Raw genomic sequence first — 17,894 nt, forward strand, 5'->3', positions numbered from 1 at the left:
GTTTACATTAAAAACAACAGCGAGCTACTGTCTGCCAGCTTCCTCTGGAGTTTGTCAGTGATAGAACATCACAATACTTCACTTTTGCTCCTGACAGATGGACCACAGTAAAACTCCTTACTTACTTACCTTACCCTGCGTATAAGAAACTGACAGAAAGGATGTAAACTACACTCATCCAACCACCTCAGCCTCCTCTGTGAGACACTACAACAACATGCTGCTGCTGTACACTGGTACTGATAGAGCTGTTTCAGGTTAAACAAAGATCAGGTTCAGAGTTATCTGCTCAACAGAAGATTTTCACTGATCTGAAAATGGACACAGAAATCTGTGGACCATGTTTTATCTTGGAAAAGGTGAAGTCTGTCTTTCACACACAAACACCTGCAGTAATAAATATGTGGACACACGTGGAAACATGGCGTCTCACACACACACACACACACACACACACATGAACACATGTGGTCAAATCCACACAAAGTGAGAGGCTTTGCATGGCTTACTGCCTGTTGCTAAGAGACAAATAGAATGAAAGGATTTAAAACAGCCTAATGACACAGTGTGTGTGTGTGGTGTGTGTGTGTGTGTGTGGTGTGTGTGTGTGTGTGTGTGTACGGCTGAAAGCGATCATAATAAAATGCAGCCAGATGTGACTGTCAGAGGCAGAGTAATCACCTGAGTGATGAGATGAGACATAGAAGTTATAGAGGTTTCTAATTAGAAGCATGTTTAATTAACTAACATGGAGGAGAGAGGAGGAGAGGAGGAGAGGAGGAGAGAGGAGGAGAGGAGGAGAGGAGGAGAGGAGGAGGAGAGGACGAGGAGAGGAGGAGAGGAGGAGAGAGGAGGAGAGGAGGAGAGGAAGAGGAGAGGAGGAGAGAGGAGGAGAGGAGGAGAGGAGAGAGGAGGAGAGGAGGACGGAAAATGTAGAAGAAGAAGAAGAAGTGTTTCTTACTTGTGGAAGCGTCCTGCTCGGTCCTCGTTGTCGGCGTAGAGGAACATTTTTAAGGCGTAGTTTTCGACATGAGCGTTACCGACCACCTCCTGAGTGATGGAGTCATTGTCACTCAGCTCCTTCTTCATCTGGAAAACACACACATCATTACTTAGACAGTAAACACCTGTACAAAGAGCACGTCCTGTGCGCAGCCTTCAGTGGTCAGTGCTGAGGCCTGAAACTTTTTCAATACAGACACAGATGTTGCTTTAAAGAAAACTGAGCTTTGGTTTAAGACGTGATGAAACTTTCTCATTCAAGGACAAACATTTTAACTCAAGTGAACACATCATCGCCTCAGTGGGCGCCTCCATCTCACTCCATTTGCCTTCACTTAGCATACGTTTTCTCCACCTGTAGTTCCTCTGCGCTCTCTCCCTCTCTGTTTCTGACGCTCCATTACAGCGTCCAGCAGAGCTTCAGGTTTCTTGTAAAGTCACTGAAGCAAACACGCTGCTTTCTTCCAGCAGGTGGACCCTGACCTGACTGAATAGATACACTGTTCACTGCCTTAATCAATCTGTGAGTGTGTGTGTGTGTAGTAGAAGCAGAGGAATGTAAAACCACTGGGCTGAGTGTAGACTGAAGGAAAGACAACTGGTCCAGGAACACAAAGAATCTGGGCTCAGGGGAAACTCACTGCACTCAGGATCCAACCTGCTCCGTCTGAGCGGGAACCAACGTTTAAGGAAACTGTGCAACTTTTAAAATGTGAGAAAAACTGCACAAAGAAGCAGCATTATGTAATTATTCACAGACATTATGATACACTGACCTGTAGCAGCTATGATCTCCCAGTACCTGACACCACATCCCACCAACTGTGGGTCTTTAGCTAGCTATAACAAGAAGCTAGCTCAGTGTCAGTAAACATCAGAGGACGATGACGGAGGACGTTAAGAAGAGAGAGTGACCGAGCAAGAGGCCCGGACCACACTGAATCTCTGACTGTTAGCTGTGAGCCAGGTCGGCCCATTGAGGAAGGCTGTTTTAAAAAACTCAGTCACTCAAGAGTCAATAAACATCCCGGAGGCGTGAGCAGAGCGTGAATGCATCACGCTCTTCTTTCTGTCTCTTTGTCATGCAGCCCACAGCATAGCCAGCGTCTTCTTCTACTTTCTCAAAAACCTCCATTCTGCCAAAGTCTCAGTGAAGAGCAGCCATGACTTCCTGCCAGTTTTACTTATTTCACATGACAGATTTCCTCGCTCTCCTCACTGGTTTGATGTGGGTGGAGCTGCCAAAAGGTGAAGTCATGTGTTTGTTTCAAACCAATCGACATTTATCAGAGTTTTAATCAGAGTTTTATTCAGCTGTGCAACTTTCACTGGGAACTCATTAAAACATCCTCACAGTTTTTATCAAGGTTTTCACTCTGTTTACTTCATGCAGGTCAGACACACTGAGTGACAGATCAGAGCTTCATTCTGCAGGCCTTACTAATCCCTCACAGTTAAGACAAAGAATAAATGACACTAAAGTGGCAGGACGGTGACAGACTGTCCGTTTCCCTTAATAAACCAAATATAAAGAGAGCACACAGCAGTCAATTAGCATGTAGAGGGCTTATTGAATAATGATAAGTCGGTGTATTTTTAGACTGTAACTTTTAAACTAAATTTAGCAGCATCTGACTGGAAGCTGCTGCTGCTGATTTCCCACCCTGCAACATATGAAACTGATTTTTAAACAAGTGATTTTCCACCATCCCAGTGAGAGCAAAGCCTCGGAGAGTTGAGCCGGCGATGACGGTGGAAAATAGAGTTAATGAGTCCAACGTGTATTGTACACACGAGCCAGGTCACCGGGGGAAAGAGAGAGAGAGGAGCTGCTGTGGTTTGAGTCCTGATTCGCTCGCTCTGTAGAAATGAGTCACAACTACCGGCAACAGTTCATAAAGAAGTGGAACATAAAACCTCAGGGTATCCCCATGTTTCAGAGAGAAGAAAAGAGACAAGACTTTTCAGAGGATTAAATGTTTTACAGCTGCTCCGTCGCAATCGTATCGAAACGTCCTGAATAAATAATCAGGCTTCTCTCGCTGTGAGAGACTGGATTATGAGATGTAACAATTTGTTTAGAGAAAAGTCTGGATTCAGTAAATTGAACATTTTGTTTAGAAAGTATCAAACCAATTTCATGTCTGACTGAACAAAGAGAAGCTGTGAAAATAGACGGCAGAGACAAAATCACAAAGTACACTCTGTAAATACAATGTAGGGCCGAAGCAGCGGACCCACACCCATGCCAGTCCTTCAGGATAAGCTGACCAGGCTGCATGGCCGTAAGCCCAGCCACCAGGCGTTTCCCCTCCAGGCCTTACTCCACAAAGAGGCCCCCGTATCCCTGACACAGACGAGGCGGCCCGCCTCATCCCTCAGCTCAGGAGCGTTTTATTTAATGTCCGAAAGAATGAGATCGCAGAAACAGGAGCGCAAGATAAGTTTCCTTCACAGGGTGTCGGAGCTTCTGCCCTCGTCTCTAAAGGTGAACCCAGAACCTCAGCTCAGACCAGAACCTCAGCTCCTCCATGGTGAGAAGATTCAGGATCAGGAGGAGACCACCGGGCAGACCTGGATCACACTCGAGGGTTTTCAAATCCTACGTGGACTGAAAAGCTGGAATTTGCACACGCTGTAATCTGCCACTGAAAATGTGCACCATTATCCTCTCTGTGACGCCGGCTTTTCACTCACTCTCTATAAACACCTTTTATCTGATGTGGTTGAATAACATGTTGCACCAACCACTTCTTCTCTGGTCCTTGCTCAGCTTCTTTAGCTGACCCAGGTCCAGAGAGGTGGAGGGGAATGAACAGATGGAGGCTCTGTGAGTCACCAGGACAGACTGAGTCACCGATGCTTTGAATATTTTACCAACAAGGTTAGAATAAATATTAAAAACACCTCCAAGTATAATGCAATGCCATTCAAAAGCACCACAAACTGCAGCCTCCAAAACCATCACAGCTCAACTCCTCTGAAAACCGCTTCAACGAAAACTCGACTAATTCAAAACACGAGCGGACTCCTTCAACAACCCAACTACACAACAATGGTCGGTGTGAACTGTGTGAGTGTAACACACACTGCAGCGGGTGCAAACTACCAACACAAGTACTGGCTAACAAGAACACACACACACACACATCAAAGCAGCGGATGTGAGTCCTGTTGGGAGAGTGTGTGACAGTAATGAAGATCCCTGGAGCCTCAGTAAAAACCAGGCTCGAGGGGGCTGTGTGTGTGTGTGTGTGTGTGTGTGTGTGTTTTCTTCTCTGTCCACTGTGACCTCTAATTGGCTCGGAGCGATCAATAAAGTGAGTGCAGCATCACTGCAGGACTTCCCACCTCCTCAGCCTCTCACGAAAAACTATAAGGACCAGGAGCTGCTCTCATTCACCTCCTCTTAGCTCCTCACCGCTGTGTGACCGCTTTGTTAAACTGCTGCTCTGACCACACACAGGTGGAGCATTTCCTGCAGCACTTCTTCACTCAGTATTTCTCCAGTATTACACCAGTAGAAGCTGCTCTGTCAGTACAAACCAAAGGTTTCTGTTGCTGTCAGTCTGATTATGGCAGCAGAGGAACAGCTCTGTGAGCTGCAGCCTTCCAGATGAAAACGCTCATTTGTCTGACCCCCGTCGGGATGCTCCGAGCCCATCCACCTCCTCTCGTCTCATCTCACCTCCTCCCTCCTTCCTCACCTCGTCATAACAACCCTATAAAATCTAATTAGTGCGGCCCCTGTTGACAATCCAGAGAGCTGCCTCCTTTACGTAAATATGTGTCGAATGAAAGCTCAGGCCTCCACCCAGCTTTAACCAGACTGTATGTACGTATAAGGTTGAACTAATGGAAACTGAAGCTCATTTGATTGTTTTCACTGTCATTTGCATTGGATGAGACAAACGTGTAATATTAGCGGACATGTCCCTTTTGTGTTTGTGCCTGAACATTATGATGAGCAGAAATATTCATGTTTCCCATGTGATACTGAATCTGAATTCATGTTTTCACACGTGCTTTATCAGAAAATAATGAAACCACACACAGCTGTGAGCCTGTTTTCATCATGTGATAAACCTGACACAGCTCAGTTACTCGCTGCTTCCTGTAATAATCTGTGACGACAAAAAACTCTCACAACTCACACAGTAGGACTCACACTGATTTTTAGTTCAGTGTGTGCAGGTAAGAGATACAGGCGGACGAGAAAAGGACGATAGCAGCAGAATGTTAAAGCTCATTTATCTACATCTGTCCTGTTCGACCGGGAACCAGCATCATTCACAGGCATTAAATGTGTTGCATTAAAGAAGATATTTCCTGCTCTGTTGTACATCCAACCTCTAGGGGGCGCTCTGCGCACCTTTACAGACACCGGGCCCCTGGCAGGTGCTGGTAACTGTGGTGTAGTTCACGTCTCTAAGGAGGGAAACCTCAGACCTCTGAGAAGACCCAGTGCGACCAGCCCAGCCACTGAAGAACAACAGGCAAATGTCAAGCCTTTTAGAGTGTGTGTCTGTGTGTGTGTATTGGTTACAGTGGACCCAGCATCAGAGCTGTGCAGTGTGTTGTGTAAGAGCAATTCATCATGTGGTCCAGTGGTAGAGGTGACATTACAGCCAGCAGCTCTGCTCCTGCTTCTCTAACAGACGCACCTCTGGATCCTGATGTGTCCTGAGAACAGCTGGAATCAGCTGAACACACACCACAGCAGCACATCATTCTTCATGAGGCAGTTTCTAACATGTCACCTGACACCTGGTCTAATGAACCCTTCAGTCAGTTCTCTCCACATGTTCACCCTGAACTCAGTCTACAGGCAGTTTCACTGGACACTCCTTTAGATTCTTAATTCATTTCCATTATCATCTGAATTTACCTTCAGCCTGCAGCATTTTATTGAAAGTGATTTTCTCCCTCCCTCAGCAGCTGACTGTGGTCACTGTGCTGGACTGAGCATCGCTCCCTGAAAGCTCTCTGGTTGCATTAGGTCATCTTGGGCAGTGTTACAGGACTTTTGCATCAGTGTGATGAAGTGTCTTGATTTGTTAGGTTTTTAATCCGTTAATCCATTTTTAGCCAAAAACAAACAGTCACATCTGCTTAATTCATCTGATTGTTTCGATCCAAAGCTCCAATGAGACTGTTTTAACAAGGGCTGTTTCCAGAGTCCAAAATGAACTTTCTTTTAAGCAAGAGGCTGAGCAGCAGCGCCCCCTACAGCCACAGGTGGTAATTAATCCTGTTGAGTCTGAGTCTGAGCAGTTAATGGTTTTTCATGTACAGTCTATCACTGACTGTGTAGTCCAGTGCAAATTACCCATGATCCCCGGCTTCAGGAGCAGGAAGTGCTGTGGCTGTAACAAACACACCAAACTCTGTTTCTAGTTGTTGACGTTGGCGTCAGTTTCCTGGCTGAACTTCTACAATTCACCTGAACAAAGTTAGAGTGGAGTCATGAACACACCTGTACTGTTTCCCCTTCACACCCTCCCCTACAAGAGGGAACTGGACTAAAGTAGGTCGAACTCACCGTCTCCAGCTGGTCCATGAGTTTGACCAGGAACTTTCGGCACTCTGGTGTTTTACTGTCCAGCTTCATGCCCGTCTGCATAGCATAGAGCCGACCTGCAGGGGAGGACAGGAGGAGGGGGGAGGGAGGTGAGGAGGAGAGATGAAAGGTGACGAGGATTAGACATCTTTTTACTGCTCAGTAAAGTCCGGTCCTCCCTCAGACGTCTGGCCGAGTCGTATGGAAGACTCGTTACCCAAGGTCCTGATGAATCTTTCAAAACAAAGCAGCTCGTTGACAAGCCGAGGATGTTTGCTCCTCCTCGGCAACAGATCAAACACAAAACACAACAGACCAGGAGGAAGGTCAAAGAGATTTTCCACCAGAGCCAGAACAGGCCTGATCGTACTGAGAAGACTCTCTGTCAGAACTTCAACTCCCACAATCCCCCATCTGTCAATTAGTTCTGTGGACAGATCCTTCTCTTCACAGGATACAAAGCCTTAAACCTTCCTCACAGACGACCAGAGCAGCAGCAGAAAGCCTGACGTTACCGGGTCCGACACAAAGTCTGGTTCTGAAAACCTGTAAACTGACATTAACTTCTTAAAAACAATCAGCTGTGAAATTCCGAGCTGATCAGGTCTGGCTCTCTCGGGCGAGTCTGGATCCAGCATTTATCAGTTTTGCATGGGTCCAGGTCCCAGTTTTCAGCTAATTAGACTAGACCGGTTCGGTCCCTGGTAGAACAGTTCTGGGTTTATGGGTTCAGGCACAAATGTTTGGACCTGTGAAGACCTCTATCTGAGAGTGAGGACATTTATGGAAACTGAAAAGGGTGAAGCCAACGAGAACAAATTCTCACACACACACACACACACACACACACACACACACACTACTCCACTATAAATTATCGATGGTTCCTCTGATGGTTCCTCGTGGAAAAATAAAAACTTCCAGTAGTAAATCAGCATGTCTGGCAAGTACAGCCAACAGGGTTTTACAACAACAGTGATCTGTGCCTCACCAGGAGAGAAGAGCTCTGATAGAACAGATATTTAGAATGAAACACAACATTAACCTTTAGGGAAGAAAGATCAGAGGAGCTTTATCACATCTTCATCAGCAAAGACCACATGTTAAAGGAGTGAGGTGATTATTTAGAGCAGACCCAACTCAAATAATTCATTAAAGTCATTTGTCAAACAGAACCTCCCTCTGTAGCTGCAGCTTCTTCAGTGTGAGGACCTGCTGCTGTTTGATATCACTGTCAACTGAATATTCTGGAGTTTGTTGCTCCAACAAAACATGTGAAGACGTCACGTATTTTCCACACTTCATATAAACCTCATCAGCTCGCTGAAAGACCAATGGACAGCTAAATTAAATGCTCCCATAATCTGAATTATAATCCACAGGGTTCATGTTTGTTCATACAGAAATCTCATTCCAGTCAATCTGCTTTGTGATTTGTGATACTGGGTTATTTAAATAACATTGAACTTGACCTTTGCTGTACTCCACACTAATAAAAGCAAAAAGCCAAAGATTAAACAGCAACCACAGCTTGTGGGTGGAACATACCAGACAATGAGAACTGAAGTGTCGGATTGTGTTGACTTTTCTCTTCTCTGAAGTGTAACTTCAACCAAGAAGAGAAAAACAAACTCTTCTTTTCAGCTCAGGTTTGTCATGAGGTGGAGTCTGTTACCAGGCGACCGTCCTCGCTCCTCTGGCCTGTGTTTCCACCTCATGTTCAGTGTTTGAGTCACAGCTCAGTGTCACTGTCCTGCTCAGCATCAACAGAACAATGTCCCGTTTCACAGAGCAGAGCGGTGAGGAGCCTCCGAGGCCTGCACCACTCAGTGTTTCCTAAAAAACACCAGAGCGACACACATGCAGCCATGTCGTCGTATGGAAGAGTCACTGAGGCAGTTAACCAGTCAGTGCAGAGAGACACAGCCAGCAGGTCCACAGCTACTGCAGCAGCCAGTCAGTCAGTCAGTCAGTCCAGTCAGTCAGTCAGTGACAAAGACCTGCTTTGTACTATTACACCCAGACAGTGCAACATTCACTTTGGCTGTTCACAGACAATGAACTGCAACACAGAAGGCTTTGACAGCACAGAGGATGTAACCCCACCTCCCACCCCCCACCATGCTGCAGCCCTCTGGTGGTCATTACAGGTACTGAGGTTTTACTCCTGCGTCACTCTGCACTGTCCACAGTTCCTCTGCTCACCACCTGTCGCTGTTCATTAACGTCCTCTGTGGTCAGAACATCTTCTCAATCAACTGACTCATCAGTCTAGAAAATGTCAGAGAACAGGAAGAAAGAGTCTGAACAACAGTTCAAAACACAAAGACTCCAGAGACTCGAGGAGCCAACACCAGAGAGTGTTCAGTGTTCATATCAATCGACTGATCAGTTTACTGGTCCCTGCAGCTCCAGTGTTCCTGAGCTCAGCAGGTGACGGATCGATCTGATCGATCACACCATAATCCTGGCTAGACTGAACCTGAATTAGTCTGGTCCCATTAAAACACCTAGAAGCAGTAACATCTCACCACAGTGACTGCAGGCAGGTTATCCAACACGATACGACTTTAGACATGTGATGTGATTGTTCTTACTGAATAATTCTTATGGTAAGCAGGCTGTGTTTCTGCTGGTCCTCTGTTATTTCTGTCCATTACTGTGAAGAAAACAGCACTCAGCTGTTTGTAACTGGTGAAAATGGCCATAATAACCTTCCAGGCTGTCATTACCTGAGATTAGAAGGTCTTTGGTGGCGTTTCCCACTCTGCTGCACCTCTTTTCTGTCCGTCATGTGCGTAATTAGCATAAAACAATGCTTTTATGCCAATGATTTTGCAACTTCCTATTCCATTTAATATCATTCATCAGTGTGAAACGATAAGCTTCAGATGAAGGACTGCTGCTGGTGCCAATGTACACAGAGGAGAAAAAGTAAAGTGGCTCTGTACTCTGATGTTTGTAAGGATACGACGTTCTACACCGGAGGTGTTAACATTCTGCACAGTAACATACTACAGCTCATAAACTTGTCCTCCTGTGTTCGACCACCAGACAAGAACAGCACAGAAACAATGCTTCGATTCAGAGCCAACATCCATTCACACAACAGCCCCACAAAAACATGTCTCAGTCTAATCTGCCTGATCGCTGCTGGCTCAAACACAAATGCACTACTGGGACTTTTAGTTTATTTTTTTAGGACGGACCTGCCAACGTCCAGCCTTCAGCCATTACTGTTTGATTTGTTATGACAGTGCTTTCATTGGTTTTCACAATACATGCTGTATCTGAGCACGTCAAGCCCAGTCAATACCTATTACTGCACGAATGGAGTCACCACAGGAAAACCTGTAATGTACATGCAGAGGCTTTAACAACCACATTGTTAGTGTAGAGATCAATAGAGGCAGCCAATCATGCTACCAATAATCAATCGTTTACAGTAAAACTCATTTCTCAGTAGTGATTTATTTGTTATTAATAAATCAGGGATTTAACCAGGAGCTGCTGGAATACCACTGCCTCCATCTGTCAGTGTGTCTGTGTTACTGTGTGGTACTTTTACTCATGTAAAGTATCTGATTACTTATTCCACCTTTGAGAGTCAAACAACAACACAGACACACTGACAGATGGAGGCAGTGGTATTCCAGCAGCTCCTGGTTAAATCTCTGTTTTTGTCAATGGAGTCTGGTAGAGATATATAGAGATGATTGTGGTTAAACTGAAAGGATCTTCCTCTTTAATAAAAAGCTCTGTCTCTGTAGGAATCCTATCATCATGCTGTCAGACTCTGAGAAGAACAATCTGAGTCTGTCAGAGACAAAACAAGAACTTTAGTGGACATGGACTATTTCCCATTGGTTTACACAGCAGCAGCTGTTAGCCGGGGCCAGGTACACTGTTCTTCAGTCATTTATAAAATGAGGCCCAGGTTCAGAAATATAAATAAACAGACTTATTCATTAAACCAGGAAAGACTCAACATGTCTTTAAAAAGGGAGTTTTGACTACATTTGTTTAGAGACTCTCTGTGTGTGTGTGTGTGTGTGAGACAGCTGTCCTCCAGTGTGGCGCTGTAAGAAAATCCGTTTGTCAGAGTATAATTTAACACCAGCATAAAGAGAGCTGGCAGAGCGCCACGGCCTCGACGCAGTTTTGACGTCGGACATGAAGAATCTGTGCCAATCTGACTCTGGCCAGTGTAGTCGCTCTGTCACATGAATGACAAGGCATTATTATGGAGTGTGTGTGTGTGCGTCTGAGAGAGAGGAGTTAAATCACTGTCACAGTTAAAGCTGTAACCAGTGGTTCATTACAACATGCAACATTATCCATCTGAATAACACACAGTCTAAACATGATCAGTATGATCAACATGACTTTAATAAACCCAGAGAAAATCGACAGTATCACTCGTTTAATTTGAAATGAGCAACTCTGAGCAGCTGTCAGTCAGTGTTCTCACTCAATCCAATCCATAATGAGCAGCCTGAATTTAAAATTCACTGAGGCTGAGCCTTGTACTCCAACAGAGAAACTGCACTGTCACTGATCCACTGTGTGTTGAAGCCAAGTGGGAGAAAGGTCTTCATGCTCTCCTTCAGATTCACTGCTCAGAGCTTTAAGATTGTACAGTAAGAAGACACACCTGAAAATCAGCTTCTACCTTCACTCTCATTCCTCTTTGTGGTTATACTACGTCCTTATATCCAGGGGTTAGAAATTCACAGCAATTTTACTGCAGGGAACTGTTTGAGTAAAGTGTAAACAAATACATTTCAAATCTGATTTAAATGAAGTAAACTTCTGTCTCTATCCCCCAGAGACAGAGGCAGTGTACCTGTGTTCAGCCTCAGCTCATCCATAACGTCAGTGATCCAATCTGTGTAAAACGGTGCTTGTACTGCAGCCAAACGGTGTCAGCCAGGGAGCTGCTGATGAATTATGCCGCTTCATTACAGCTAAACAAATCATGGCTTTGACTCAACCCACCATCGATCAGCCTGTTCTGGGGTGGAGGTGAGGTAAAATATCGTCTGGCGTTAGCAGGCTAATTTAGAAAGACCTGCTGATGTAGGACTGAGGCTGAGTGACCGTCAGACCGAGAGGACAGACAGCAGGATCCGGCCCCGCAGACTGAGGAGTGGTTTCTAATAGAAAACATAGAAACCACCTCTTTCTAATGCTGAGAATCTGTTGCTTCTTTCAAAAGTCACCTGTTCAGACCTAAAGTTGAATTCAGTCTTTATCTGGATTCATCTCACTGTCGCTGTTTTCATCTTGTTTCATGTGTTGAATGTCTTATTGGCTTTGTAAAGTGTCCGTCTTGAAAGGCGTTTATAATTAAAATGATGTCTAATTAACTTAAGAAATGAACAATAATAAATCTTTTCCACCTACAACCTCTTCAAAGAATAATGTTGGTGTCCTTCTGCATTTCCTTACTGTCAGTCCTGTGAAAAGAGCGACCACGACAGTCTCTCTGTCATTTTCTCAAACAGCTGCTCACTGTCGTTTTTAACCAAAGCTACAGAGGAATGAGCTCATTTGTTGGGGACTATTTTCAGCGGCGGATTGTTACTGTAGGATGGTGTGTGTGTGACTGAGTCAAAACAAACTACAGTGTGTGTTTATGGTGGCGTAGGGACATGTCACCCTGTGTAACAGTGAGGCTTATTAATCAGTTCTGAATATGTTTAAGGCTCAGAGGTACAACACTTGGCTCCACTGTAGCTTCAGACAACAACCATGTCGTCTCTCCGCTGCCTGTGACCGAGGCTTAAATCAGCCTAAAAAACACCTATGAAAATATCAAACATTACCAGACGACACTCGACACGTGCTCTGTCAGAAATGACTGTGCATCAGTGTGTCTCTAATTTCCAATCTGCTCCATCCAAACTCCTCTGGATGGCCAGATTTGTCACCATCTGTTTAGCCAATTAGTGACTGTCTTAAATTTGTTTTGGGGAAAACACACTGAGAGCAGCAGAGATCCATCTCATCTTTCAGTTACATTTCTTCTCCCATCATGCAACAGAAATGTATTTACCAAGCTTCTCCCTGGTGTATGATGCATGAGTGTGACAGACTCCTCACACACACAACCTCACTCAGCTGGCTGAGTTAAGCTCCCTGTCCTCATGACAACATATGGCCTCTCTCTCTCTCTCTCTCTCTCTCTCTCTCTCTCTCTCTCGACACACAGAGTCACAGCTGGGCTCAGAGGCCCAGACACATGGTGCTGCTGACCTCCAGTGGTCTGGCTGGATCACTGGTCCACCTCAGCTCACAGCAGACATCATGCATCCACCCTGCACCCTGCAGGTTCCTGCTGCACACCGACCGGACCTCCAGCCCCACAAACAAACATACTAACACACACTGAGAGGGGGAAACTTTGGCTGTTTAAAATATTCAGCCAGAGTCACGTCTGCACGGCTGCTCAAAGTTAAGTTTCTCTAATACCTCGTCTGATGGCATTTAGCAGGTAAAAAGACTTTAATTAAATTCCTCTACAACCTCCCACATCTCATAGTCCCGTCAGTCACTTTGACGGATGCTGAGATAAAGTCCCTGAGATAAAGTTAAACCAGTTATCTGCTGCACACGGAGCCAACACCACGTTCACTATATAAGCAGCCTCTGGTTTGTTCCCATTAAAACAGCCAAACTCCCTGATCCCTGACTCGGCTTATTTAATCCACTGAAAACACAACCCAAGGAAAAAATCACAGCAGCAGCCAAACTGTTGGACCGACAGTGGATCTCTGAGAATTCAGAGCAAAACACAACAGCAACAGGCAACTAGCTCCAAACATTCACAACAACTAATTTAATGGCTTTTCTTTTCAACTATTCCTTCGCCTATCAGTGCTGTTTGCTGTCTGCTAATGTTCAGTCCTCGTTCAGAAGTTCTTTCTAGCTGATGTTTACAGTCGGCTGATTCATAACTGAGTTGGTCCAAAAGACAAATTTCATTCTGGGTCTTTTAGTCATCTTCCACTGAGTGCTCAGACTCCATCTTATTAACCAGATAACAGCGAGACTCGTTTCATTTTGTTCTTTGACAAACATGAAATTAGCATCAATTGGCAACAGCTGATGAAATCAAATCATGAGATCCTTGCTAACAGGACGAGTCCTGCTCTGGGTGCAGGGAGGTCTGAGCGATGACAGTTTTAGGTTTTAAAGGGATCTTCATGAAGGCATACTCTGTTTGAGGCTACATTTCATGACCCATGTAATAAGGATCAATGTATCAGATCAATGTACAGCTTGTTAAGAAATAATAAGAATAAAGGATTTGATTCAGGCCCTGCTAACAACAGGATGGTTAACTTACTAAGAGCTGGACTGATATATGTCAGCCAGGCCAATAGGTCTTACTGCTCACTGCAGTTATATCCGTAGCAGCACAGAAATGCCAAACAAGATTTAGAAACAGTGTCTCTGTTATACAGTTAGTCCACTGGAGAGCTCTGATTGGTTGATTATTCAACTGTAGAATGTTATATAATAAGTTTATATATTGGTCATAATAGAGTGATGCAGGGACAAGAGACTTTTACAGGCCAACCCAGACGTTAGCATCAACCTGCTTCCCTCCACAATTACTGCAGAAAATAAACCCTGGGATCAACAAAAGTTTTATACGGCAAGATCATCTTCACAGATGAACACCACTGTTCTGATGTTTGAAGTAAGAAGCTAATGTTAGGCTATAAACCAACTACACCACGGTCACATGACCACATCAGGAGTGGGGGATTTACTGACCCATTTTATGTCGGAGAATCAAACCTGAAAATGTCTTGAGCTTGTGTTAAAACCACAGACCTTATTTCAGACATTTAACCAGAAACACACTGACTTAGAGAAGTGGGAACCAGAAGTGCTAAAACGATTCCAGTTTTCATTAGGCTGTAGTTACCCTCACCTGTTCACAGTTTAGACAGGACACCACCACATCGTGGTTGGAAATGACCACCGACCACAGATCTGTCAGCGGAGGACTGGGCTGGCATTGGAAGATTTCCAACCATCCAACATTAAATGGTTAATGCATCTGATGAATTCTGCAGCCCACCGACCACGATGTCGACGGACAGAGGTCACACGTTTATACACCTGCCAAGAACACGTTCTTATTTACAGCAGCCACTTCAGAATAAACCAAAAACCTCAGAGTTACTGAACCATCCGTCACTGTGGGTTTGCTTTTAACCTTGAGGAAATGATTTGAGGAGAGCCACTCACTGTTGCTCCATTTAAAACACAGCTTATAAAGTAAATATGGAAATCTGCAGCCTGCCAAGTCCACTTCATTAAAAGCAGGAGCAGCAGGTCTACATTTAGGACTATATTATTTTATATGTTTGTTTTATGCGTTGCTGTCAGTGCTTTATGTCCAGTGTTTTATCAATAAACCTGACAATATGCCAACAATATAAAACCAACAGTTAAACAGCACAGCTTGCTCAGGAGAAAATGTGTTTCTAAGGAGGTTTTACGTACACTCGTCATGATGGTCCTCATTCACCACCAACAGGTTTTAAAAGTGTGTTTGAGCATGTTTAACACACAGTCAAAATGACACAAACATCCTGATGCACACACACACAAACAGGAACCATCTGACAAACAGACTCATTCAGAAAAACTGAAAAATCTTGTGAAGCATATTGTTAACAGACACTCAGCCAGCTCGGCTAAATTCAGCAAGTAATTCATCATCCTCCACCTCCCAGCAGGCACCTCTGCCTCTCCTTCCCCCTGTCACCCTCACCCTCACTCATCTGTAGCCAATCAGGGAGCAGTAATGAGCCATGCTGAGTCTCTGATTGGTTGCATCGACCTGCATCTCACGGCCATTACATCCCTCTGGGTAAATGTTTTTAAAGAGTCTGACGTGGTGTGACAGCATCGCCTGGTAGAGAAGAGAACAAATATCCTACAGGTCTGACTACAGACTGTTCACACTGGACGAATGTTGCCATCAAAAATATTTTCTTTAAACCAAACAGATCCATAATGAATACATTTAAAGGTCCAGAGGTTCCCATGTTCACCAGCCTGATTTCAGACCATGCACTGTGCTGGTATCAGAGTCCTCCATCCTCTGAGTCCTGCTTCATCGCTTACAGGTTTATTCCAGGTCATTAACATTAGATTCCTTTCTAATGTTAATCTAATCAATGTTCTTCCACTTTGGTTTGGTCACATGATGCACTGTGTACAATCAGAGATGAGTAACCAGCTGTGCAGCTTGATACAGACTACTACACCAGGACTTCAGAGGTGTCTGAGAGTCTGACAGACACTGAATTAGTAAATGGACACAAAATCAAATTACAGTTCTTCAGTCATTTTCAGTTTAATAGCTTCTATCCTAGTAAGTTAGGTCCAAAACAACCTCGACAGTACAGTCAGCTTTAGTCCTTAGCCTGGACTAAGGTACCACCAGCAGGCAGTGGTCAGACCACCTCAGAGACCTGCTGTTACATGTGGATGTAGAAGTTTACTGATAAAGGGAGGCTGACCATGAACAGCTCTGAGAGAGATCACCAAAAACTTGAACTGAACCCTATGAGCCAATGTAATAAGGACAGAACTAGTGTCACATGCCTCACAGCAGCATTCTGGGCCGTCTGGAGGCGATCCAGGGATGGGATCCTGTCCGACAATAAACAACTTGTTGGTAAAACAATAGTTTATTTCAGGATACACCAGCTGATTTCCAGTCTTTAATAAGACTAAAACTGACTTGATAAGATGCAGCAACAAACTGGACTCCACATGTTTGATATGTGAATGTCAAACACTGTGATTAAATAAAGAATTCTTCCTCCAGTGTGAAACTCTTTCCCTCAGCTGTCAGAAGAAAAAGACTCCTGTCGTGTGCATCTCGCCCACAGCAGCTCCCCCGTCACAGCTCAACTAGGTCAGATGAAGACCCCTGCTGCACTGAAGCCTGTTCACTCTATATTATCAATCACAAGTCATCTCACACAGTCTGTGCCCTACTTCATGGGAAACTAGGCTACTTGCTATAGCAAATACACTGTGCTGATAATACATATACCTGCATTTATCATGTTCCTACAGATCTGTACATGTTCCACTCAGGCATCATGGGAAATGTAAAAATGTTCTTTCAAATAAAATAATAATAAACCATGTTTCTTATTCTTCCTTGTTCTGTTATATCTTCCTGAATGCAGTTTTGTCTCTAATAGTTTGTTGTCGTATTGATATGGTTTCAGTGGTGTGTAGCATGGAGATCACTCTGTAATTTATAGTCACAATAAAGCTGAACAAACCAGTTTTAACTTTAGAGACAGAGACTCGGCTGCAGTGATGAGAACTCTGACAGTTAAAGAAAATGATTTTAAAAGTGCCTCAGGAAATTGTTTAGAGGAGATAAGCCAGTCAGAGGATGTAATTGTAATTGTCACACACAAATAGATGCCATTTGTTGTGTGTTTCTTCCCCTTGAATGTTAATGTGACAGAGAGTTGGTCTTTATCTCAGGTTAAGGTGCTGCACTGACAGGACAGTAACAAACCCTGTGGTAAAGACAGTGAAGCTCATTTTAAACTCTTGTCTCAAAACAACACTTAAAGTGTGAGTTTGGTGGTTTTCTATATTTTCCTTATTGTCAACAAATCCCATGAAAAAACAAAACCAACAAAGCGTGAGTTTGTCTCCAATATTTCTTTCTGCTTCCTTCTGAAGACATAAATCCACTGAATCTTAATTATCATTTAAATGAATGGTGCTCATGTCTACGGTTTGTGTGTGATTATTTTTCAGACACAGTCTCAGCCACGGTGACATAACATTTATAACAACATCAACCAGCTGAAGACAACTGACAGAATCACTTGTACCAACAATACTATACAACTATAATACCCGTGAAAGCACAAAGTCATTAGTCACTGTGTGCCTCTGCTGATCCACTGACACAGCATGGACTGGTCTTGCAGTGCAGCGGGGTGGAGCTCATTCTTTAGCGCTGAGCCAGCCTCACCTGACTGTGGAGACTCATCTGTCAGCTATCACACACAGCCGAGGAACGAGCTGGGCGACGAATTTACAGATACTGGTTCACGACCGGCGACCCACCGGACAACTTCTACACAAAGTGCCGGAAGAAGCAACTGACTTCTGCTCAAGTTAGCGGGATAAACGCAGAGCAGGTGCAGCCTCACAAAGTCCCCCCAGAAACGACATGTCAGTGACTCAGAGAGGGAAACTCCCACAGTCACAGCTGATACCAGCGTTAGCCGGCTAATGGAGTCTGACCCGTCCCGGCTAACGT

The 17,894-nt window shown here is 44.4% G+C and overlaps 1 protein-coding gene across 4 annotated transcripts in view; it reads right to left on the reverse strand.

Moving 5' to 3' along the window:
• vta1 (vesicle (multivesicular body) trafficking 1) overlaps nt 1-17,894 on the reverse strand; it is a 46,048-nt gene that overhangs the window by 27,781 nt on the left and 373 nt on the right. For 3 of the 4 annotated variants that reach the window (XM_018674614.2, XM_018674613.2, XM_018674612.2), the window contains exons 2-3: nt 6,545-6,639; nt 962-1,089 (exon numbers count right to left, since the gene is read on the reverse strand). In XM_018674614.2, coding sequence (XP_018530130.1) covers nt 962-1,089; nt 6,545-6,639 — 223 coding nt within the window. Of the gene's footprint in view, nt 1-961; nt 1,090-6,544; nt 6,640-17,603; nt 17,795-17,894 lie in introns of those variants that run through there. The other variant, XM_018674615.2, reaches the window with a different exon arrangement.

The sequence above is a fragment of the Lates calcarifer genome, linkage group LG7_1 (genome assembly GCF_001640805.2).
Source record: "Lates calcarifer isolate ASB-BC8 linkage group LG7_1, TLL_Latcal_v3, whole genome shotgun sequence".
NCBI lineage: Eukaryota > Metazoa > Chordata > Actinopteri > Centropomidae > Lates > Lates calcarifer.